Consider the following 24,778-nt stretch of genomic DNA (forward strand, 5'->3'; position numbering starts at 1 on the left):
ACCCCAACCCTGAGTTATCCAAGCCCCCACAGAGCATTTTGTGTCAAGGCTGTGGCCTGGGGGCAAGGAGGTGATGGACATTGGTGGCCAACCACCCTTCCCTGGGGAAGGGTGAGGCTGAGGCTCCCGCAGCCACCACCCAGCATGATGCATCTCATAAAAACAAGTGGAAACAGTCAGAGATGAGGAACCAGCATCAAACCAGCCCCACCACAGGGCTCCTGCCACCCTGCCCCAACGGGCCAGGGCATCATCAGGGCTCCAGACCCATCTAGGGTTGCTCCTGGGCAACAAAGGTTTTCACGGTGCATAAAAACCACCTAAAAATGTGCATGGGGGTAGTAGGGGTCAGCGTGTGGCAGGCGAGGGCCGTGCTCTGCTTCCAAGATGGGTCTGTGCGAATGCAACATCCTCCACCCTGCACCCCCAGCTCCGATTCTCCCCAGACAAGGGGAGGGTGGCGGCAGAGCCCCACGCAGGGGAAGAAACGGCTCCGACAAAGGGATGTACAAGAATTCCTCAAAAAAAGCAGGTCTTGGCTGGCGCCTGCGCGGCTGAGTCAGAGTCACAGGACCAGGCGAGCGATCCAAGCTGGGCAGACGGGGAGCACTGGGCAGGACGATGAGGAGGCTCTCGACCCCGTGCGGAGGTGCTGAGCTGCAGGCTGTGCCTTTTCCTCACTGCCTTCCTCCTGCAGGAACCCAACCATCACCCCATCATCTTCCCATCGCTCTCCCACGAAGCCCCTGGCATCACGGAGCCGCTGCCACCTCAAGCGGACGCATCCCGCTGAGCCCCGTCCCACCCATCCAGCGGGGAGGAACCTCACCAACACGGCACTTGGGAAGCGAAACAGCAATCGGAAGGGAAAATAGCCAAAACAAGCCCTACATTCCCAGCCGCTCGGTTCCTGGGACCCGCGGCTCCCCTCAAGCTGGCTCTGCCGCCGTCACCTCTCCTGGGCGAGGGTCTCGGGGTCTCGCGGCCGGGCCCCAGCCCCAAGCGGGGCAGCGCGGGGCCAAGGAGCTGGGGTGACGCAAGCACTTGCTCTTCTCCCCGGCTGTATTTTTGCAGCTGGAAAGCATTACCCTCCTCAAAGGCTTTTGTTTTTCAGCTCGCTCCTTCTCTCCTTGCTCGCCATCCTCCTCCCTCCTTCACAGGAATCAGATTTTATTATTATTATTATTATTATTATTATTATTTTCAGCTTTTTCTTTTAGCCTCGGCTAAACCTGGATTTCCTCTTGAACTTTCAGTGGGAGCTAATTTAGCAAATGTCTATTTTTAACCCCTCGTGTTAGCCTGCACAGAGCTCCCCCCCAGTCACCACTGGGTTTTGAGAGAGGGGAGGAGGAAGGGATGCAGCTGCGTGTCCCCCAGCAGAGAGCGGCTGCGCGGGGAGGCACTTCCACAGCCACTCATGACCAGCAGGACATCCACGAGGACCCAGCACAGGGGTTCTAGCAGGAGCCAGCTTGTTCCTGAGCACAAAAAGGTCTGGTGAACAACTTTCAGGGAAGGCAGAAGCCAGGGAAGTCCCCATCTCCCTGCTCAACAAATGCATCATCCCCAGCAGCTCCCACCCCAGCGCCGAGTCCTCCTCCTTGCTCAACCTTCGCCGGGCGTTGCAGGCAATTGCAACACACCGAACTCATTTCCCAAGATTTATTTATTTGCTAGCGTTTGAAAATTAGCTCGTGGGGGCAGAGAACAGGGAATGTCAACTTTAAAGGCTCTTCCTGGAAGATGCTAACCAACCTCGCCAAGCCAGTGAGCCGCAGTCCGTGCCAGCCGGCCCGGCTCAGAGACGCTGGCTGGGAATGCCGCTGGTTAAAACCTTCCTTGTGGAGAGAGGAGGAGGAGGAGGACAGGAGGGAGAGGGGACACCGAGGAGTTCATGCCGCCAATGGCACATTGCTCAACACGGACCAGCTGGCAACTTCAGCAAACTCCGAAACCCACCCCACACAGATGTTTCCTGGTTTCACGTTCAACCCAGCGATCTCGGTCAAGCTTTTGCTGAGCTCCTTGCCACAAAATAATCTATGTCACATTGCGCCTGGGTTTTCCATTTTCCTTCTCATGGTCACCAGTGGAAGAGGCTGCAGCAGAGGGGTCAGAGAAGGCTCCCACGTGTCCCTTCCAACCCGGACTCCTCCAACACCAAACCAAGATCTCTGGTGGCAAAGCCGCTGGTCTAAGACGCAGCGGAAGCATTCAGCCTCCACCCAAGAAGTTCTTAGCTCCATCAACATTTAGAATCTTCCCCCTCCCCAGTTCCAACTTCATCCTGCGCTTCACGGGGCCGGGAGCACCTTGTCCCACACAAAATGCTCCTCAACTCAAGTGGGTTGTCAGCTCCATGGGCATCCAGAGATGCTCCTGCTTGGGTTCTCCCTCCCTCCACCCAAGCCATGGAGCATCTGATTTACCCCCCAACCAGTCAAGCACCGCAAGGCTGTGGGTTTTTTGGGGAATGAGCTTTGCTGACCCAGCGCATAACTTTCCTCTGCATGAATCAGTTGTTGTGCAGCCTGCAAATACATCAATTGTGGCCTGACACAAGAAGGAAGGAAACGCGCAATCTTCTCTCAGACTAAAACACGGATTTCGACACCGTTCTGAAACAGCTGCGGTTCAGATGCCTGCAGCTCAGCAGCTCGCTCTGCCTCTTGCACAGCCGAGCGGGGAAGAAGAGGAACCACCGACAGTGGGGAAGGGGCAAAGAACTTGGAAATCAGTGCTCGGCGCTGCAGCCATCTGGGAGGAATCCCACTCACTCCTCGATTACTCCTGAAGGGTTGAGTCCCCTTCCCTGGAGGGGTTTAAGGGCCGGGTGGACGAGCTGCTGAGGGACATGGGTTAGTGATTGATGGGAATGGTTGGACTCGATGATCCGGTGGGTCTCTTCCAACCTGGTGATTCCATGATTCTATGATTCTAGGACAGGGACAATGGTCAGGAGAGGTCCAAGCTCTGCTAGGGACCCTCCTCGCAAGAGTCCTCTTTGAAGCAGCTGAAAGCACCGCTGCTTCCCAACACTCTGCACAAACCTCCATCACCAAGGGTCCTGCTCCTCGCCTGGCTGGGGCGCATTTCCACTCTTGCCCCAGCACACGGGGTAGATTAAAGAGCTGGACTGATATTGCACCTTGGTTTTAAGCAAAGAATATTTATGTCCAAGTGTATCTACTATGAACAGCCCCATTTTTTGCTTCGGTGTCCCTGGCACCAGCCCCGGCGCTGAACCAGCGTCCCAGGCGCCTGGGCTGCGGTGACAGCCACAGAAAACCACAACCCCAAGCCTGGGCAAGCACCACACCAGAACCACCTGGAAGCAGCGGAACCACCTCAAGAGCAGCCTCGAAGGGAGCCGGCCCCGTGCCCTCCTGCTCCCAGCAAACCCACATCAGCAGAACGCGAGGGGCTGGGGGGGCTGCATCCAACTCGCCACCCGGAGAGAAGCCCAGGCGGGCGGCCGCTCCGCCTGCCCCGCGGCACCGGGCACCCGCAGAGCCCGCGGCACGCGGCTCCTGCAGCAAAGAGCCTTGGAAAAGTCGCCGAATGGTTTGGTTCAAAAAGCGCCTGCAGAAGAGGAACGGAGGCTCGTCAGGAATGCGGTCCCCAGGGCTTCTCAAATACATTGGTTTCCTACTTTCCTTTTTTTATAGGGAATGATCCGTTTGATACATTTACATAATACCATAATCTGAAGGAATTTCTGCCTCTTCCCCCCGCAGACATCCTCTGCCCCGGAGAACAAGCCCGGCTCTGTAAGGGCAGCGCGCCCCGTGGATAAACACTGCTCCTGGGGACAATCTTCCCTAATTAGAAGTGTGTTAACAGGACAGGCATGAAGACAAACTCCAGCCTCGCCGGGCGCCGGCCACACGGGCACCTCGCACCCCTGGAGGGTCCAGCACAGCCCCCCCCGTCCAGCTCCCAGGAACAGACACCTCCTTGTGCACCGAGCTGCCACCTCCAGCCTGGCTGGAGCTCCGAGACGGGGAGGAGGGAAGCACGGACGGGACAGACACCAGCAGGCACAGCCACCATCACCACAGCCGCCCTGCTCCCATAGCAAACCAGGCTGAACAAGAAATAAATTTACCCCCACCATTAAGCTGTTTGGCTCGGAGGAGGAACCGCTGGGTGGAAGCCGGCGGCCGCTGGCCAGGATGTCTGACTCCACACTTGGAAGGATCCCGGTGGCCTCTGCGCTCACGCCCACGCAAGCCAAACCCCCCAGGAGGGAAAATTACCCCCCGTCCCGAGGCTGCATAAACCCCAGATCGCTGGGTAGTGCGGGAGAAACCCCCAATCCAGCTGGACCCGGGGAGAGGTGGAATAATTGCCATGGAACGGAGCATCCTAGAGCATCCCCAGGGAGCCCCAAGCTGCCTGGACCCCCAGCTCGTGCAGCCCCCACGCCTCAACCCCCCAACAACGCTCCAGGGCCACGGTTGCTCCAGCACCGCGCCGTGTTCTATCACCCTGCACATTTTATCAGCCTACAGCATCCCTGCAGGAGAGGTGGGAAGAGCAGGAACACTGATGGAGCAAGCTCCATCTCAGCTGCATGGAGAGCAGCCAAGGCACCGCTAATTACTCTGCCTTAATGAGGCCATTCCATGAGCAAAAATATTCAGCAAGAGGCTGATGGAGGAGGGACAGGGCGCTTGGCTGCCTTCTGGGTGAGAGGAGAGAGACGCAGGCTCGGTGGGAGCCCCAGGAACTTGTCACCGGGATGATTTGGGGGGCGAGGGGCCAGTCTGAGCAGAGTCGATCCCGGTCGCAGCACGGAGAACGTGGCACGAAGACGGCAGCAGCGGCGCGGGACAGATGCGTGCAGGGACAAACACGCCCCTGCCTATGTGGAATCCAACCTGTCCCCGTGCACAAGAGGATCCCAATTATGCAGGAAAATGAATTCCCCGCTTTTGTCTCCAGCAACGTGGGAACGCGGCTCACGCCACGGTCGATACCTCAGGACTGGAGAGGGAGACGGAGGGGAAGGCAGAGAGAAGCCTTCCCTGCACAGGCATCGCATCCCTGGGATCAGGGGGGCCACGAGGCAGGGAGAAGGCAGCTTGAGCAGCAGATCTGAGCCGTCCCCTCCCCGAACGGGGATGCTGCAACACCCAAACCACTCAGCAAACCTCAGAAAGGAACAGAAACCACTCCAGCCTAGCTCACCCTGCACTGGGGGTTCATCCCGTTGGGGATTTTATCCCCATCCCGCACACGGAGAAACGCTGAGGGGTTATATTAAAGCTGGGGAGAGCTGCAGAACAGTCCCGAGTGTCTCTGCAGCAGATCTGCCTCCAGGCTGAAAAGAGACCAGCAGACACTCCATTAACAGGCTGATTAAAACGGGTGGTCGAGGTGCTGAGGGACGTGGTTTAGTGTTTGATGGGAATGGTTGGACTCGATGATCCGGTGGGTCTCTTCCAACCTGGTGATTCTACGATTCTATGAAAATCATCGCAGCCGTCGTACTCTCCAACAGAGAGAACCGTGCGCCGGTGTGAGTGCCCTGACCCCAGACCCTGCACCCATCTCACTGCTACGAGAACAGCCACAAACAGTTAAAAAGAAAAAGGAATCAGCAGATGAAATTACCAATCATCCTGTTTTGTTGCCAAGTAAGTTCATCTCGGAGCCTCTTTCTTGGCTAGGAGGAGGCAGCAAGGAAGAAAAATAGCTTTCCATGCAAAGTGGGGAAAGATATGTACTTGGATTCCTTTGCAGAGCAACATCTCCCTGAAATCAATTTGTCCCGAATCCTACAGCTCTTGTGCTCGCTGGCAGCCGCGCGGGTCATTACGAGTAACAGGGCTGAAACGGAGTCAATGAAAACAATCTCCTCGATGGGCTTGTTTAGATAGATGCTGCCCAGAAAGGTATTTTAATAACAGCCAGATTGCTATCGTTTAGGGTTTATAACGCACTCGGGATCAAATGTCCCGATATTTCAAACCCCTTCCTGGGGGCTTGTTTTAGAAAAGAAAAAGAAAACAACCTGAAAACAAGAAATAATAAATCAAGGATGATCCAGAGGCTTTTCCCAGCAGCCCTGGCTGTGTCCTGCAGAGCAGAAAACATTCCTGTCCGCTCCGCCTGGCAGCGCCGGGACACGTCTGGGACTGGGAGGTCAGTAAATTCAGAGCTGAGACCCAAAGCCACAAGCACCGGGGCTCCTGGGGGGTGGATTCGCGGTGTGGGCATCAGCGACCTCCCAGCACAACAACTGCATCCAGCAAAACAAACCCCGGCACCGCAGAGCGGTTCCGAGCCCACAAAAAGTGACAAGTCAGCTGGGAAAGGGGAAAGAAAGAGAAAGAGAAGCAGGAAAAGGGGAGCCACCAGGTTTCAGCTCATGACACACGTTCTCCGTAGCAAAAGCAAGGAATTCCTGCCCTTCCTGAGCACTGAGCATCACTCGAGCTCACTGCACTGGAGCTGAGGCTCAAATAAATGCTGCAGAAGCTGAAAGGTTGTACCTCCACCTCACCCCCGTGCCCAGGGACTCAGGCAGCACCCACGGGATGGGACTCGGCACCGGCCAGGAGCACCGAGCCGCATCAGAGCCTGGAAGCAGGGATGGGATTCTCTTGGTGTGTTGTTTTTCTTTGAAATTCTTTGGAAGCCCAACTCCAAACAAACGAGAACATTGTCTGGGGAAACGCGCGGTGGCTGGAATCTGGTTGAGAAAAGCCACGGGATCAGCAAGTCCACGAAGGGCAGGGATTAACCGCAAGCAAAGGTCTGCCCCGTACAGGCAGGATGGGACGGTTCCTTCCACTCCTCCATGCCTGCAAGCAAGCTCTGTCCCTTCAAAGCAAATCCTGCTCCGGTCCCCAGCTGCTCCCAGCCCCACGGAGGCAGGAAAGTTGGGTTTGGAGGGATCTGAACTGATAGGGTGGGGAGCTCATGGGGAACCTGCCCTGTGCCACCCTGCTCGCAGAGAAAAGCTCAACTGGTCCGAGCAGACACTGGACAGGCTGAAGGGGTTTAAGGGCCGGGTGGACGAGGCGCTGAGGGACACGGCTTAATATTTGATAGGAATGGTTGGACTCGATGACCCCGTGGGTCTTTTCAAACCTGGTGATTCTACGATTCTATTCGATGATTCTATGAGCACGAACAAGCTGGAGAAATGAGTTTCCCCAGCCTTGGGTCCGACGCTGGATGAGGAGATAATGTCACTCACGCGCTTCCCTCTGTTCAGGGCACTGGAGAGACCTGAATCCAATTAGTGGTTTTCCTCTTTATTTGCTTCTTTATGGCATTATCTGCTCCCAGCAGGCGGGGGGCTTCCCTGGTGCCTGCTGCTAATGGGGCTTGGGTTGGCATCTGATGGGGGAGGCTGATGCCGAAGGGCTGCGAATTAGCAGCCCCCGGCTGTCAGGGGTGGGTCTGGGTGGTGGGATAGCACAACCCCGCTCCGACAGCTCCTGCCTCTCTTTCTCTGCTCCCTTCCTGCAGAGAGATTACTGTCACTGTGGTGTGGGAGCTGCGGTAAATGGATGCTGTTCAGAGAGCTTGCCAAGCCCCGCTCTACTCCGAAGCTTCGCTTTTCCGAAGCTTCGCTTTTCCCCGGGTCCTCGCACTGCTCAACTCTTTCTTCTCTCTGCAGCTTTGAGTACTGACGTGCTTTTTCATGGTCCCTGCCCCTTGGTTCCAGCTCTGCGCTGCCCGTGGGCATTTTTCACAGGCAGTGGTTTTCTCCGTTGATCTGAGCTGGCCGGTTCCCAGCCCCCAGGCCTTTTTTTACCAGGGACACGCTAAAAATCAGAGGCTGGTGAAGTCTTCCATCTCTTTCCCTTACACAAAACACCTCGTGCTGGAACTGAATTATTTCTCTTTGCCATCAGTCGGTGCTGGCCCCTCTCCGGCGGGGAGGCAGCCAGACCCACACCAGGCAGGTGTGGGGACAGCGTGGCCAGCCTGGTCCCATCCCCGTGGGGAGAGTGGGGGTGACACCTCCTGCCCCAGTCCCTGCAGCTCGGTTCCTTCCCCATGAGAGTGAAGGAACCCTGGAACAGGTCACCCAGGGAAGCTGTGGCTGCCCCATCCCCGGAGGTGTCCAAGGCCAGGTTGGATGGGGCTTGAGCAGCCTGATCTAGTGGGAGGTGTCCCTGCCCATGGCAAGGGGGTTGGAACTGGATAATCTTTAAGGTCCCTTCCAACTCAAACTGTTCTATGATTCTGTGATTCCCTCTGGCTGCTGGGATGCTGCCGGAGCGCCCCAGGCTCAGCGCTGTGAGAGGGATGAGGCGCGAGCGCACGTGCGATGGCGTGGGAGCCGTGCAGGAGAGGGCTCGTCCTTCCTGCCAGCGCTGAATTGCAACAAGGGGAACTTGTCTCCTTCTTCCTCCCTTTTTCTGCTCTCTCCCCCTCTCCTCTGCCTGATGTGAAAATCCAGCGCTGTTACTGACCGGGAGGATCCTGGCAGGCGCTGCACGTCTGCTCGTGCTCAAGGACGGGGAGGAGCACGTCTGCGCTGGGGCAGAGCAGCTCTCCGGAGCGCAGGGACTTTGCTCCGCTGCCTTCCATAGAATCATAGCATCACCAGGTTGGAAAAGACCCCCAGGATCATCAAGTCCAGCCATTCCCATCAATCACTAACCCATGGCCCTCAGCACCTCGTCCACCCGCCCCTTAAACCCCTCCAGGGAAGGGGACTCAACCCCCTCCCTGGGCAGCCTCTGCCACCACCCAAGGACATTTTCCGGGAAAGTTTTTTTCCTGATGTCCAGCCTGACCCTCCCCTGGTGGAGCTTGAGGCCATTCCCTCTCGTCCTGTCCCCTGGCCCTTGGGAGAAGAGCCCAGCTCCCTCCTCTCCACAACCTCCTCTCAGGGAGTTGCAGAGAGCAATGAGGTCTCCCCTCAGCCTCCTCTTCTCCAGGCTAAACCCCCCCAGCTCTCTCAGCCGCTCCTCTTCTTCTCCAGCCCCCTCACCAGCTTCCTTGCTCTTCTCTGGACTCGCTCCAGAGCCTCAACATCCTTCTTGTGGGGAGGGGCCCAGAACTGACCCCAGGATTCGAGGAGCGGTCTCCCCAGGGCCGAGTCCAGAGGGAGAAGAACCTCCCTGGCCCTGCTGGCCACGACGTGTCTGATCCAAGCCAAGATGCCCTTGGCCTTCTTGGCCACCTGGGCCACTGCTGGCTCATGGTCAGTTGCTGTGACCCAGAGCCCGAGCGTGTTCAGGTTCTCCCAAACCTGAGGCCATTTCACGCTTGCACAGCGGGAGGAGGGACGCTGCAGCATCAGGGACCACACGCAGGAGCTGCAGGTCCCTCCATCCCTGCACACGGGAATGTTCCCTTCATCCTGGGCAAAGGGCAGGGGCTCTCCCATCCAGGTCAGCTGAATTCCCCTCTTCCCACCTAGAGCTATCGCAGTCGATAAGGAGGTCAAGCAAAGCAAGGCACCTTTTCTTGTTTGGCTTTGAACAGGCTCTCAGCACAAGCTCCCTTCCTCTCCTGGCCATAATTAAAGGGTCGTGTCTCAGATTAGCTTCACAGAGCTTGAGGAACCCAAACAGACCCAGGCTTTCAGTCTCATCTGGGAACGGCAGACGGGCAGCAGGGGCAGCGGTTGGCGCTGAGGATCCTGTTCTGGCACTGACGCCTCCCACCACGATCCAAGAGCTGGGTCTCCAAGCCCTGCTGCTGCTGCACCCGCAGCCTCGCACCATCCAGGGGAAAGCACCCTAGGAAGCTCGGAACCCTCCGAGCACGGGGCCCTGGCTGCAGAAAGGCCCCCAGGCTGACTTCACCCCAAAACCACCCCAAGGGCAATCTCAGCAGTTCCCCTTCCCATGCAGCTCACGTGCCATCCACAAACCACAGCGTCCACTGCAACTCCCACTGACAAGAAATTACAACGGTGAAACCAAGCTCGATAGGCAGAAGTTTTAGACCAGAGCTTTACACAATGTTGCTCTCTGCCCCTCCAGTCAACTATGAGGATACAAGGCTCAGCCTGAGGGAGCCTTAAGAGAGGAACCACGAGAAACACATAGAATCACCAGATTGGAAAAGACCCATCGGATCATCGAGTCCAATATACATAAAAGCAGAAACCTCCTTAAACCATCAGAGAGGGAGCGGAGAGCAGAGCTGAGCCCTGTTCTGCTTAATTTCAGACTATTGCCTGCAAGAGCAAAGGGTGAGGCCTCTCCCTAAAAATACACACAGCCCTAAAAATAAAGTGCACGCTTAAACGAACTCTGCTGCACACACCCTCTCGGCCGGGCGCAGCGGCTGGAGCCGGCTCAGGGGTGGCAGAAGCCACCAAGTCCCCATCAGGCTCCTGGCATGTGCTCCACGCTTCAGCCAGGGCTTCAGCCAGTTCCGCCTTGGCACCCGGGGCACCGCGACATCACTCTCAGCAGAGAAACACCCTCGGCTCCAAGATCCACCAGAGCCCTTTATTCATTTGCAGAGATCTGTTTGTTCACCTCATTTGCAAGGTTAGCTACTGCTCATCATAGAATCAGAGAATCACCAGGTTGGAAAAGACCCACCAGATCATCGAGTCCAACCGTTCCCATCAATCACTAACCCATGTCCCTCAGCGCCTCGTCCACCCGTCCCTTAAACCCCTCCAGGGAAGGGGACTCAACCCCCTCCCTGGGCAGCCTCGGACAGGGACCAATCACCCTTTCCGCGAAAAATTTTTTCCTAATGTCCAGCCTGACCCTCCCCTGGTGGAGCTTGAGGCCATTCCCTCTCGTCCTGTCCCCTGTCCCTTGGGAGAAGAGCCCAGCTCCCTCCTCTCCACAACCTCCTCTCAGGGAGTTGCACAGAGCAATGAGGTCTCCCCTCAGCCTCCTCTTCTCCAGCCTAAACCCCCCCAGCTCTCTCAGCCGCTCCTCTTCTTCTCCAGCCCCCTCCCCAGCTCTGTTCTCTTCTCCGGACTCACTCCAGAGCCTCAACATCCTTCTTGTGATTTGCTCTGTGTTTTCAGAGGGTAAAACCATAGCTTCTGCAGGGATCACTCAGCGAGCAGAAGTTCTCGGGAGAGCGAGCACGAGCCTGAGCCAAAGAGCACTGAAATCCCAGCAGGTAACTCTAGCTCCCATTCCAACTGCTGAACTGGGACCAGGGCACCCAAAGAGGAGACGGAGCTGTAACCGCCCTCATCACAGCCAGAGACAAAAGGGAATGAAGCCACCATCCACCACTCACGGCACTGACTCAGGCGGCCGCCTGATGGGAGGCTTGAAATTTTCTTCTCCATCGTTGCTTGGGGTGGGGACCAAAGTCTGGTTTGGCCAGGAGAACGTGGGGCAAAAACCAGAAGAGGAAGCAACGAGAACTGCCATCCCCAAACCCGCAGCACAAGTACCATAACCGCCCCTCGCTGTATCGCTTCTCCTCATAAACTCATACAAAGAAACCACAAAAATGAAATAATGAGAGGGAAGAATAAGGAAAGCCAAAAGCTACGTTTGTGCTGAAGGCTCCTCGGTGCCCGGCCCCGTGGAAAGTTGCCTCCTGCCAAAATACACCCTTGCTTCACCCATTGCTGGCTGGAGACGGGGAGGAAAGACGGGGAGCAAGGTCCAAAGGGAGCAGGCAACTCACGGTGGAGGCTGAGGGAGATGTTGATGGAGCGCTCTTCCACAAAGCCCTTCAGGTTGGGGATCTTGGCGCACTTGAGGACAGTCTGGGAGGCGCTGTCGCCCACGTGGACCCAGCACACGGTGTCTTCCACGTAGTTGAAGTCCATGGCCGTGGTCTGCTTGGCGCTGGTGGGGGTGATGTTGGGCACAGGGGCTCCGCTCAGGTAGGTGGCCAGGATGTTCTGGGAGTTGGCGATGAGCAGCACGGGAGGACGGTCCACAGGCTCTGGTAGGGAAAGCAAAGGAGAAGGGTGGTCACGACAGAGCACCCAGAGCCATATCAGCCCAGCCCTTCTGCTCAGCGATAACACGACCACGGCACGACGCCCAGCACGTGCGAGAAGGCACTCGCAGAGGATGGTCCTCAGGGAAGAGCACCGTGAAGTGAAGTACCAGGGCAGGGGTACACACACGGCAGGAGGACACAGTTTGTGGCGCTTCCCAGAAGCAGAGCGCTTCTCCTGTCAAGGATCTCACCATTCTTTGCTTTGCAGGATCTGTTATCAGGCTGCAAGAGGTACCCTTCAACACAGCTGCAGGTGTAGGAGCCCTCCGTGTTGGTGCACGTCTGGCTGCAGGTCCCGTAGATGGTGCATTCATCAAAGTCTGGAAAAGAAAACAAAACCCCAAGGTCTGAACTAGCAAAAGGTCTCCTCAGCCGCCTTGAGAAGGAATGAAGGCTTCCCCTCTTCTCCAAGGCTGAGCTGCTGGGGAGAACGTGACCCCCAAGCCGAAGGAACAGTGCCAACAGCCTCCAGCAGAACTCACCACGCGACACCTGCGGGCAGCCCCCAGCTTTTTGCTCCAGCAGCAGGACAATCCCTGCCTCTCAGCTGAGCCTCTTCAAGGCCTCGTTACCCACTGCCCCTCCCTCCCGCTCTGCAAAATCTGCGCCTCGATTTCCAGCCTGAATTTCTCTAATCTTCAGCTTCCAAACCCCTGGCTTGCGCGCTGCTCTTTCTTCTGCTAGATCAAAGAGCCGTCTCCATCGGAGAGCTCGTGCCCCAGAGGTGCGTGCAGGAGCTGATAAAGGCCCCTTTCACCTCTGCTCGGATGAATAAAAGAGACGGGGCCACTGCCATCTCTCACTTCCAGACTTGTTTCCAGCCATCGCATTGATCTGATCACTCCTCGCTAACCCTCTCCTATTTTCCAGCACGCTCTGAGGCGCGGATGTCAGAGCACGTACGAGCCCAGCGATGGCCCCTGACTCTGTACACGAAAGCAAAGCCTTTTCCGTACTCCCTCCTGATACTTTTCACTCAGACTTTCAGGAGCTGCATGCACGTCACAGCCCCAGAGTCCCATCCCACCAGCCCCTGGGCTCCCCTCTGGAAGTCAGAGCCTGCCAAGCCCCACCACGGCTGCCAAGACGGTGGCAGCAGCTGCAGAAGAGCCACCGGCACCATGTCAGGGTTACGGCTCTGCCCACCCCGTACCGACCTTTGCAGCTCCTCCTGTCCTCGGCCAGCTGGAAGGAATTGTTGCAGTAGCAGGCTGGTCCGCTCAACGTTGGCGCACAGTGGTGCTGGCAAGCCAGGGCTGTACAGTTTGCTAATTGTTCTGAGGAGACAGGGAATACAGAGGAGAGAGAACATCACTGATGTGCCAGCAGGGACACTCGGGTGAGGGACAGGATGGACTCTGGGGAACCCTGGGGACCACATATCATAGAATCATAGAATCGCCAGGTTGGAAAAGACCCATTGGAAGAGCCCAGCTCCCTCCTCTCCACAACCTCCTCTCAGGAAGTTGCAGAGAGCAATGAGGTCTCCCCTCAGCCTCCTCTTCTCCAGCCTAAACACCCCCAGCTCTCTCAGCCGCTCCTCTTCTTCTCCAGCCCCCTCACCAGCTTCGTTGCTCTTCTCTGGACTCGCTCCAGAGCCTCAACATCCTTCTTGTGGGGAGGGCCCAGAACTGACCCCAGGATTCGAGGAGCGGTCTCCCCAGGGCTGAGTCCAGAGGGAGAAGAACCTCCCTGGCCCTGCTGGCCACGCCGGGTCTGATCCAAGCCAAGATGCCCTTGGCCTTCTTGGCCCCCTGGGCCCCTGCTGGCTCCTGTTCCACCAACCCCCCCAGGTCCTTCTCCTCCAGGCACTTTCCAGCCAGACTTCTCCTAGGCTGGAGCTGCTCAGGGTTGTTGTGCCCCAAGTGCAGGAAAGTGCAGTATCACACAGAGACTCTGAGGTGAGCCTCTCTGCAGCTGTTTTCCTCTAACCAGGGCTGCAGGGAGCCTGGATAACCATCAGCAGCCTCCATCTCCATCGGTGTCATTTAGCATCAGGCCTCCTCAGGCTGCTGCAAGGGACACACTCTCAGCCCTTTGCTGGGGGTGGTTTCTGATGGGTTTCATTTCCTCCTTCACTCTGATCCTCACCCAGCTCGGTCACTTGGGTGCTTGCGGGATGTTAAATTGGGTCCCAGCAAATCTGCTGGTGGAGGGGAAACACAGACGCCAGCCACAAGCCTTTGCAAATCGAAACCATCCAGCCCTTTCCACGTCTCTCTTCGCAGCCGGGGCTGGACAGGGCTGCGAAAACCCTGCCCCTCGCATGTGGAACCATTTAATAAGGCAGGCAGGGCCCAGCCGAGTTGCTGACGAGGTTTATCGGCTTTGGCAGGCGCAGCCACTCATCTCAGATTCCCACCTCCTGGCTAAAGCAAAGCAGGCACCCAGAAAAAAGATACACCCCCCCAAGAATGCCAGGAGGGGACACCGTGGGGCACAGAGGCCGCGATGGCATTCCCACCCCGGGGATGTCGGCAAGGAAAACTGCCTGGAGGAGAAGGACCTGGGGGGGTTGGTTGAACAGGAGCCAGCAGGGGCCCAGGGAGCCAAGAAGGCCAAGGGCATCTTGGCTTGGATCAGACCCGGCGGGGCCAGCAGGGCCAGGGAGGTTCTTCTCCCTCTGGCCTCGGCCCTGGGGAGACCGCTCCTCGAATCCTGGGGTCAGTTCTGGGCCCTCCCCACAAGAAGGATGTTGAGGCTCTGGAGCGAGTCCAGAGAAGAGCAAGGAAGCTGGTGAGGGGGCTGGAGAAGAAGAGGAGCGGCTGAGAGAGCTGGGGGGGTTTAGGCTGGAGAAGAGGAGGCTGAGGGGAGACCTCATTGCTCTCTGCAACTCCCTGAGAGGAGGTTGTGGAGAGGAGGGAGCTGGGCTCTTCTCCCAAGGGACAGGGGACAGGACGAGAGGGAATGGCCTCAAGCTCCACCAGGGGAGGGTCAGGCTGGACATCAGGAAAAAAACTTTCACAGAAAGGGTCACTGGGCAGTGGCAGAGGCTGCCCAGGGAGGGGGTTGAGTCCCCTTCCCTGGAGGGGTTTAAGGGCTGGGTGGACGAGGTGCTGAGGGACATGGGTTACTGACTGATGGGAATGGTTGGACTCAATGATCCGGTGGGTCTCTTCCAACCTGGTGATTCTACGATTCTAAGAGCAGCGCAGGCTCCCCGTATCTGTGGGACAAACCTCCCCTCCCTCTGGCTGCAGGGCCGGGGTGACGCTCCAGCAGTCGGAGCGTGAAGCGTGGGGTGACACCTCGTCCCCCCAGGCCCCGGGTGGAGGTGGGCAGGGTGTGGGGCTGTGAGGAAATGCCTCCCCAGGGCGGCACCACGAGCGATGCCCTCGCTGGCGGGCGAGCAGGGGCGACCTCGGCATCCGACTCAAGCCTTGGCGAGGGTTCATCGCCCCAGCGTGCCCAAACCTGCGAGCAGCCACTGCTCCGACACGAGACCTGCCCGCACCCAGCTCTTGCCTCGTGCGCACGGGTCACGCGCTGCCCAGCTGTGAAAAATCCCTTTTGAATAATGAGAATTATTAGTAAAATATTAATTATCGGCTTGGGAACAGCTGCAGAAGCTGCCCTGCTCTCCTCCCATGGGAGCCAAGCAGCTGAGAGGAGCTCGATCCTATGGGAGCCCCTGGAGCAGGGTGTCCCACAGCCCGTTCCGGGCAGGACCCAGGGGCCCCAGGCAGAGGAAGGGTGGGAGAAAAACAGGAGAAAAGCTCATTTTCTGCTCGCTCAGAGCCTGCAGAGACCCAGTGAGGGGGTCAGCCCAGGACACGCGTTCCTGAGCGACTAATCTGCCACCAGCAAGCCAGCGCACACTGATTTAGGGAGAGTTTTCCAGCAGGATTAGCAGGCAGAGGGGGACAAAGCTCCTGAAAATTAGGAAAAAAACATACCGGTATCTCTTATCTGAACCCCAGGCTCCAAGCTTTTAAACCCAGGAGACAATGCAGCTATTTAATGGCCTGCAGGCTCAGGAATGATGGGCATTTCACTTGCAAGCGGCTCTGGCTAATCTCTGGCTCTGCCACCGGCCAGCGCTGAGCTAGCTCAGCCGCTAAACAGAACCAACGTGGGGCTCACCCTGCAGCCAGAAAGCAGGGACAAACCCAGACCTCGTGTTTCTTCCCGTGGTCAGGAAGGAAGGGAGACAAGGAGCTTCTCTGCAGCGAGTCCAGAGAAGAGCAACGAAGCTGGGGAAGGGGCTGGAGAAGAAGAGGGGCGGCTGAGAGAGCTGGGGGGGGTTAGGCTGGAGAAGAGGAGGCTGAGGGGAGACCTCATTGCTCTCTGCAACTCCCTGAGAGGAGGTTGTGGAGAGGAGGGAGCTGGGCTCTTCTCCCAAGGGACAGGGGACAGGACGAGAGGGAATGGCCTCAAGCTCCGCCAGGGGAGGTTCAGGCTGGATATTAGGAAAAAACTTTTCACAGAAAGGGTCATTGGGCAGTGTCCGAGGCTGCCCAGGGAGGGGGTTGAGTCCCCTTCCCTGGAGGGGTTTAAGGTGGACGAGGTGCTGAGGGACATGGGTTAGTGATTGATGGGAATGGTTGGACTCAATGATCCGAAGCGTCTTTTCCAACCTGGTGATTCCCTGCAGGGCAGCCCCCTCCCCGCAGCCCCCCTGTGACCGCTGGACACCTACCCCGGCAGTGCGGCCCCTCATCGGAGCCGTCGAAGCAGTCGTGGAGCCCGTTGCACAGTTTGCTCATGTGGATGCACAGCTCTGTGCCCAGGCAGTTGTGCTCGTTGGGCTGGCACCGCGACACTTTGCTCTGCGGACCTGCAAGACACCAAAGGCAGAGGCATCACCGCGGGGCAAGCGCGACAGCTTTGCAGCCCCCTCTCCCAGAGGAAACACTCAAAACCTCCAGGGAACTCTGGGCTGCCGTGGCTTCCAGCAGCAACCGTCAACTCAGCAGACGTGGCCTCACACAGCAAGGCTGCGGGTGAGGCTGTTCAGGTCAGCGCGGGGATCCAGGGAACCTCACGCTCCCCAGGAGGTTGATGGGGCACGCACTGGGCTGGTGTGAACATGCCCCAGTCCCCTCTGCTCAGACACAGGGGAAATTCTCCTGGTTCGGACACCCCAGCCCGTGCTCCAGAGCAGCATCCACCCAGCAAGCTCACCCCAAATCCTCTCAGCTCCCATGGCAGCTCCAGCCCAGAAAAGGCTGCTCAAGCCAGGCTCTGCTCCCTCAGCATCCTGAGCATTCCCTGGAGGAAGCTCATTAACAAACACTGCATTTCCCTTTCAAAGCTGCTCTCCAGGGAGGAAAAGCACCACCCCACTGGAGTGAACTTTCCCTTTCCCATCGCCTCCGCGCAGCGCGCGTCCTGAGCAGAATCATCATGCAGAAAGGAAGGAGATTTGGGGTGGACAGGGACCCTCAGCTCACCCTCAAGGAACGAGCTGGTCTGAGGTCCCAGGAGGGAGGTGACCCTGTCCCTCAGCAGCCCCAGGCTCCTTTTTTTGAGATCCAACGGGCCTGAGCAGAATCATCATGCAGAAAAGGAGACTTGGGGTGGACAGGGACCCTCAGCCCACCCTCAAAGCCTCAGGAACAAGCCGAGCTGAGGTCCCTGGAGGGAGGTGACCCTGTCCCTCAGCAGCCTCAGGCTCCTTTTTTTGAGATCCAGCAGGCTACATCCACACCAGGCTGCCCAGACACACGGTCCAGGCGCCTCTCGGTGCTGGGAGGGCACGGGGCACACGGGAGCAGGCAGCATCCAGCACCCCGAGCGCTCCCCACAGCCCCCACAGCCCTCCAAGCGCACCCTTAGGTGCCAGGAGGCTCTTGGCTGAGCAGCCGCGGTGCAGACAGGCTGGCGGGGGGTGGTTAAGAACCAGGGCTATGTGACACAAGGCGACTTAATCTCCATTATTAACTAGGAAAATTACAAGGAAGCCAGGCTTTAATTTTAAGCTGCTTGGAAAAAGAAGGACGGCGTTGAGAGAAACAGCAAAATACGCCGTAAATCGATTTAACACCCTGAAACCCCACTAAAAGCTCCACCGACAGCTCCAACGACAGCTCCAGCCCAGGCTCAGTGGCAGTGGCCACCGGCACCGCGTGACACGCAGAGCAGAGACCTCTACAAAGCCCAATCCCCTCCACAGCTTCTTCTCTACTCTCCTCCTTGCCCTCAAACCAAAATTTCACTTTATGGCTGAGCATGAAGAGCTTCACCAGCTCTGACCAGAGCCACCAGCACATCTCTGCTGAGTCAACGGCAGCACGCAAGCAAAAAAAACCTCGTTTTCTGGGGAGGCTGTTGATGTCTTGCCCTCACAGAGCAGGGCAAGCAGAATATCAGCCCCGCTGGCAGCAGGGACGGTGGCAGAAATAGCTCCCCGAGCTCCCCGTGGACCATCCCGTCCTTCACAGCAGGCAAAGCACAAGGTGAACACTGAGAAGGGCACCAGGAACACATCACGCGCAAAGCACGGTGTCCAGGCACGGTCCCATTTTAGACAGTTATTGAGACCAGCAGTCACCTTCATCTAAGACTCCACCAGTGGAGTTTGTCCTAAATAAGCTTAAACTCTCCTTGGAGAGGAGCGTTACGTCATGCTCAGCTTGCAGACCCTCAGCATGTCCCAGGCACCCGACCAAAGCTCCTGCAGAACTGAAGTCCAGCTGGGAACCTCCCCTGGTGGAGCTTGAGGCCATTCCCTCTCGTCCTGTCCCCTGTCCCTTGGGAGAAGAGCCCAGCTCCTCCTCTCCAGAGCCTCAACATCCTTCTTGTGGGGAGGGGCCAGAACTGACCCCAGGATTCGAGGAGCGGTCTCCCCAGGGCCGAGGCCAGAGGGAGAAGAACCTCCCTGGCCCTGCTGGCCACGCCGGCTCTGATCCAAGCCAAGATGCCCTTGGCCTTCTTGGCCACCTGGGCCCCTGCTGGCTCCTGTTCCACCAACACCCCCAGGTCCTTCTCCTCCAGGCACTTTCCAGCCAGCCTTCTCCTAGGCTGGAGCTGCTCAGGGTTGTTGTGCCCCAAGGGCAGGACCCGGCCTTTGGCCTCGTTAACCCTCCTGCCGTTGGTCTCAGCCCATGGATCCAGCCTGTTCAGATCCCTTTGGAGCCTCCCGACCCTCCAGCAGATCCAGCTTCCACCCAGCTTAGTGTCCTCCCCAAACTTGCTCAGGGTGCCCTCGATGCCTCCATCCAGGTACTGGACTCCAGGTGCTAGGTCACTCCTCTGCATGCCCATCGCCTTCCAGTCAGCCAACTGGCCTGGCGCCGGGGTGATGGGCTCCTCCAGGATGTGGGATATGAAGTTCAGGTCACTCAGGCTGCATCACAGCCATGTGAGATGGGGGTTTCTCCTCTTTCCCAGCCCAGGGCACTTAGCAAATGATTCCCAGGTGAATTTCTCACCAGGTGCTGCTTTACAGCTCTAGTTTTTCACAGAAGGCTGGGCAGCAGTGCTATCTGGGCACACAGTAATTGCAGTTTAAGGGTTAATTAAGTAATATCAATACACAGGCTGAAAGAGTGAAGGCACTGAAATAAAGTGCACAGTTCATCAGTCAAAACTGCTCTGCCGTGTCCATGATTCCTCTGCAAAGAGCCTGGATCAAACACTTCTCACAAACAGAGCAGGACTAATCCACAAGCCACTTTGTTTGCTTTTGACTATGTTGGTGCGCTAATAAATGAGCCAATTTATTACATGTGACAAGCTTGTGGTACACCCCGAGGAGCTGAATTAGACAGGAATTTTTAACCTCTAAAAACCACTTAGAAGAAAAAAAAAAAAAGGGGGGAGAAGAAAAGCAGCTCTTCCTCCTGCAGTTGGTTTGGCAACAGCCCAGGGAGAGACAAGCAGCGAGATAGGACGGGCAGGAGGAGCCACCAGCAGCGAGACAAAGGATGAGAGACCTGGACCTCGGGACCTTTGAACTGTTTGATGCTGAATCCTCGCAAACATCCAGGCGACCAAAGGTCGTGGACCCGCAGATTTGTCTGCAGGGGAAGCAAACGGTGCTGCTGTCACCACGCACCCGGAGAGCTGGGATCCAGCAGCCAGATAACGGCTGTAGCTCAGTCACGGCAAATTCATTTCTCCCAGCCCCTCATCTCCTTTGATTTTGAGCAGGGTGGAGGCTCTTCTCCCAGTGTTTTTTCCCCAGGAAAGCTCCACGGAGTGAAAAAGTGACTGGTATGAGCTGCTCGGGCAGCCACGAGCTCAGAAAGGGAACTCGTCCGGTGCTCAGCTGACACGTGAGCAGAGCCAGCAAATACTTGAAAGGATTCCCCTGGGAGGAAAACCTCATACATAATAGACAGCATTTCAAGAGACTCTGACACGGGTGCGTTAGTGCAACGTAAATAACCCCGTTGTGCTGCCAAGGGGGTGCCAGGCAGCCTGCAAGAGCCGCATCTGCAGCTGGGGCTCAAAAAAAAAAAAAAAAAAAAAGAGATTCAATAATGGTAATAAAAGTCATTCCCTTCCTGCCCAAAAGATAAGGAGGATGAGATCCTGCTGGCAGCCCCGGTGCCGAAGTGGCGTGAGAAAAGCTTGCCTGGCAATCCTGGAGATACCGGTCTCCGCTCCTTGCGTGTGCCGACAGGTTGGATTCCAGCGGCGCGAGCCTGGGCAGGAGGAGGCAGGGAGCAGCCTCCGCTCACGCTCCTGCCCACGGGAAAGGCTCGGATGGGCGCCAGGTGAGCTCCAGGCAGGTGAGCTCCAGGCTGCAGACCCTAGCGTCCACCTCGCCGAGGACACAGCATCCCTCCTGCTCCCTCCCGCTGCTCCCCAGGCTAACGCAGCCCTAGAGCTTAAAGTGGGGAAGGTGAGCAACGGCTTCGAAAGCTGTGGAGAAAATCACTCTCCAGGAAAAGAGCAGGTTTTTTTAAGTTTAGGATCCGTGGTGGTGATGGAAACTCCTGGACTCTGTCCCACACGTGGCAGGCAGGGTGAAGAGAGAGGAAATGCTGGGTTTGGTCTGCGCTTCCCAAGAGGCTGCTGCTTGGTTATCCTGCCCTGAGGGGCACACGGTTAGCAGGGGTTCTGTGCACCCTGGGGAAGGAGCCTCCCTCCTCCAGCAGGAGCTCCAGGAGCTCCAGTCCACAGGGCCCTGAGCAAACCTGAGAGCATCTTCCTACCCCTGAGCTCTGGCTGCTGCTCAGACAGACAGGAACCGCATCCGTGGAACAGTCGGATGCTGCTCCAGCACCGAGGAGGCTGAGGGGAGACCTCATTGCCCTCTCCAACTCCCTGAAAGGAGGTTGTGGAGAGGAGGGAGCTGGGCTCTTCTTCTAGTTTTTGATGGGAACGGTTGGACTCGATGATCCAGTGGATCTTTTCCAACCTGGTGATTCTATGATTCTATGACCCACGCGGTGCCAGAGCAGGGATCAAGGAGGGGACTGGGGGCAGCAGGGGGGGATGCTCCCCAAGGGCAATGATGCTTTCCAGCTGCACCTCTGCCTTCCCCATCCAGCCCCCCACCAGCGGTGCCTTCACAGCGAAGAAGGAGGAGAAAGAGGTAAAAGCATCCAAAGGGTCCATTTTCCTTCTACCTGTCCGTATGGACGGGGTGCGGTGAAGCAGGCACACACAGCAAGTGGAATATGTCAATCAGGATGGATTTCTTCCAGCCAGGAAGGGCCTCCGAGTCCTCCAGCAGTAATTTTCCAGGGCTGCTGATTGACTGGAGCCAGACAGCCCATCCCAGCCCCCTCATCCCTCCCACAGAGGGGATGGTTGCATCATTTTGCCTTAAGAAATAAATAACCCCAGTGCCGAACCAGAAACTGTTTTGGAGGAGACCTTCATGCCAAGTACAGCTCAAAGCAGGAATCTGGGAAGGATCTCCGGGCCAGAGGACGAGAGGATTTTGCTGGTGGATGGTGGGCAGCGGCAGGGATGATCCCAGCTGCCTCCCTCATCAGATGGAGGGAGAATTCAAGACACAGGAGCAGTGGCTCCTTGCCCCAGCCCAGTTCCCTCTTTGCTTCCAGAGCCCCTTCCGAGATGGGAGCATCCCCAGCACCAGGACCACAGAAATCTTTTTCCTCCCTCCAGCCCAGCCCTCACACCAGGAACTTGGGAAATACCAGGAGCCAGAGGCAGGGATGTTGGAGGCAGGGATGTTGGAGGCAGGGATGCAGGAGGCAGGGATGCTGGAATCAGGGATGCAGGAGGCAGGGATGCTGGAGGCAGGGATGCAGGAGGCAGGGATGCTGGAGGCAGGGATGCTGGAGGCAGGGATGCAGGAGGCAGGGATGCTGGAAGTAGGGATGCTGGAGGCAGGGATGCAGGAGGCAGGGATGCTGGAATCAGGGATGCTGGAATCAGGGATGCTGGAGGCAGGGATGCAGGAGGCGGGGATGCTGGAAGTAGGGATGCTGGAGGCAGGGATGCTGCTGCACCAGAGCGGACCCCTGCCCAGCGCCTCCAGGACTCTGCCTTCCTCGTGTAAATCAATTTTGATGGAAACAAAAAATAAATCAGTGCTAGCCTGTTCTCAGGCGGCTGTTTTGCTGTGATGGATGCTGGACGGCCCCGGAGCCAGAGGCCCCAGGAGCAGTGGCTGGAGAGATAAAGGGAGGACGGACAGATGGACGGCTTGGACCCTGCCCCCAGCAACATTCAACCCCCCCCCCACCAAGGTCCTGAGGACTCCAGGTACCACGGGAAAAACAGGAGCTGAGGTAGAGCTGTTGTGCGATGCTGCGTGGTCAGGACCCCGGAGCGACCGTGCAATGAGAGAGTGGATGAAACAAAAGCAAAGGAACATAATTAGGAAGGAAAAGTCATACATACATATATCGGGTGATTCATCCGAGCCATCCGGACAATCCTTTTCCCCGTCACAGCGCCAGCCCTTAGATATGCACGTAATCTGATCTTTGCATGCAAACTGTTTAGGGCTACAAGTCTTCGGTGCTGGATGAGAAAAGAAATAACGACAATAAACAAGATCAGTTTCTTCCCACAGACAAGTTATTTAAAAAAAAATAAAATTTAAATTAAGGACTAGATTGCTTTCGGTTTGATTTCTTCCTAATGGCTCAGCAAAAGTTTTAGCCTGGCATCAGATCCATCAACCTCGCCCCTAAGGAAAGGAGAAAATTTAAACTGAAGCATTAATTACACCGCGAGAAAACAGGAACCGAGATCCATGATGCGCTAACAGATTTTAAAGATCATTTAACTTGGATGAATTAGCTCCTGGGAGCCAACGGCGGTTCAGTCTCTGTGCTTGACAGTAAAGCAGGCAGGGAAAAAAAATAAGAAAACCCAAATGAGAACAAATTAAAAAGCAACATTTTTAAATCACAGAGACAGCAGCAGCAGCAGGAGGCCGGGTTCTCCATCCATCCCGCGCCCGGGAAACACACTTAGAGAGCCGGGACACCAACCCCCAGGATAAAAAGCAGCAGGAAAAGCTAAAACAGCAGAACTGGCTGAACCCCAGGGCTGGAAGCCAGGTTGGGAAGAGCCCCTGGGTAGCTCTGAGTTGGGGTGAGCTCTACCCTAGCAGAATTGGTACTTGAGGCAGGGTAGCTACAATGGGGAGCTCCCTGGGCAGCCTCTGCCAGTGCCCAATCACCCTTTCCGTGAAAAATTTTTCCCTAATGTTCAGCCTGACCCTCCCCTGGTGGAGCTTGAGGCCATTCCCTCTCGTCCTGTCCCCTGTCCCTTGGGAGAAGAGGCCGTTTCTCTTGTGTTATCCCCAGCCCTTCCCTGCTCCAAGGATTCGCATCACTCCTCGCTCAGCCCCCGGCTGCGCCAGGGGCAGGAGCTGCAGCCGCACAGCAGCTCCGTTCAGCTCCCTGCCCCTGCTCACCCGCGGGCTCCCAGCTGGCAGAGAAGGTGTCAGGATTTCTCATGAGAAGAAATCCCCACAGCTGGCACCAAGCAGCCTCTGCCCTGCCTGCAGCGGGGATGCTGCGAGGAAGAGGATGCTGGTACCCAAGCCAAATCCCAGCTCCTGAAGGCTGGGTGGAAACTCTTCTCGTCGTGTACACGAAGCTAATTATTCCTCAGACCTGCGAAAGGGCTTTGTCTGATGTCACTTGGTTTGATGGAACAGCACCACCTCCCACAAACCTCGCTTCCCTTCTGTCGTTCCGGCAGCGTCGGCTGCTGCGAGGGAGAAGCTCGACACCACGACAGGGAGCTCAGCGCACGCAAGATGGAGACTGGATGGATCAAAATGGATGAAACGGCCCCGGTTAGCAGCCGATGCCTCCCCCTCCACCGTCCCCCCACCTCCTCCTTTACGCCAGAGAGGACTTGGAGACCAAGCCTGTCCCCTTCCTCCCGCGCCTCCTGCAAGCAGCTCTCTCCAAAGCCGGCTCCGCCGCCCCCTCTTCCCGCAGGAGCTCATCGTCCGCCTCCACCTCCCAGCCACAAGTGCACCGAATGCAAGATTCATTAAGAAAACCACAGCAAAGAACCGACGCTGCCTTGGATTTCCTGCTCTCCTGCAGCCTCCCAGGTCTCCAGCAGCCACAAAACGACCTTCGGCCGCCGCAGCCACCCAACCGACCGCAGCCAGGACCCAGGAACCCCACGGATCCCCAGCAGATCCACTGTTTGCCCCCCATCAAGCTCAGCTCCGGGCTTATTCCCCGTCTCCTGCGCCCGAGGGAAGCGGGCAGAGCTCCACAAGGAGGGCAGAGTCCCAGGATGCTCCCGGTTCTGCGAGGCTGCAGCTGCATGGGAGCCAGGACAACGCGGAGACCCCAGTCCTGGAGCTGGAGAGCTCACCAGCAGCAGAGAAGATTCTCCCTGGCTCGAAGCCACCATCCCCGGGCACGAGCAGCCCCGTCCGCAGGGCTGGAGACGCTGCAGCCAGAGCAGAGCGGGCGCTCCCGCTGCCGGCAGCAGCTCCTGACCCCGGAGC

At 57.3% G+C, this 24,778-nt stretch overlaps 1 protein-coding gene across 3 annotated transcripts in view; it reads right to left on the reverse strand.

Moving 5' to 3' along the window:
- Positions 1-24,778, reverse strand: part of LRP1 (LDL receptor related protein 1) — a 103,284-nt gene that overhangs the window by 60,273 nt on the left and 18,233 nt on the right. For all 3 annotated transcript variants that reach the window (XM_069879633.1, XM_069879632.1, XM_069879634.1), the window contains exons 2-6: positions 22,690-22,812; positions 16,562-16,699; positions 13,080-13,199; positions 12,114-12,242; positions 11,599-11,862 (exon numbers count right to left, since the gene is read on the reverse strand). In XM_069879633.1, the coding sequence (XP_069735734.1) occupies positions 11,599-11,862; positions 12,114-12,242; positions 13,080-13,199; positions 16,562-16,699; positions 22,690-22,812 (774 nt within the window). The remainder of the gene's footprint in view (positions 1-11,598; positions 11,863-12,113; positions 12,243-13,079; positions 13,200-16,561; positions 16,700-22,689; positions 22,813-24,778) is intronic.

The sequence above is a fragment of the Phaenicophaeus curvirostris genome, chromosome 38, assembly GCF_032191515.1.
Source record: "Phaenicophaeus curvirostris isolate KB17595 chromosome 38, BPBGC_Pcur_1.0, whole genome shotgun sequence".
NCBI classification, from domain to species: Eukaryota; Metazoa; Chordata; class Aves; order Cuculiformes; family Cuculidae; genus Phaenicophaeus; species Phaenicophaeus curvirostris.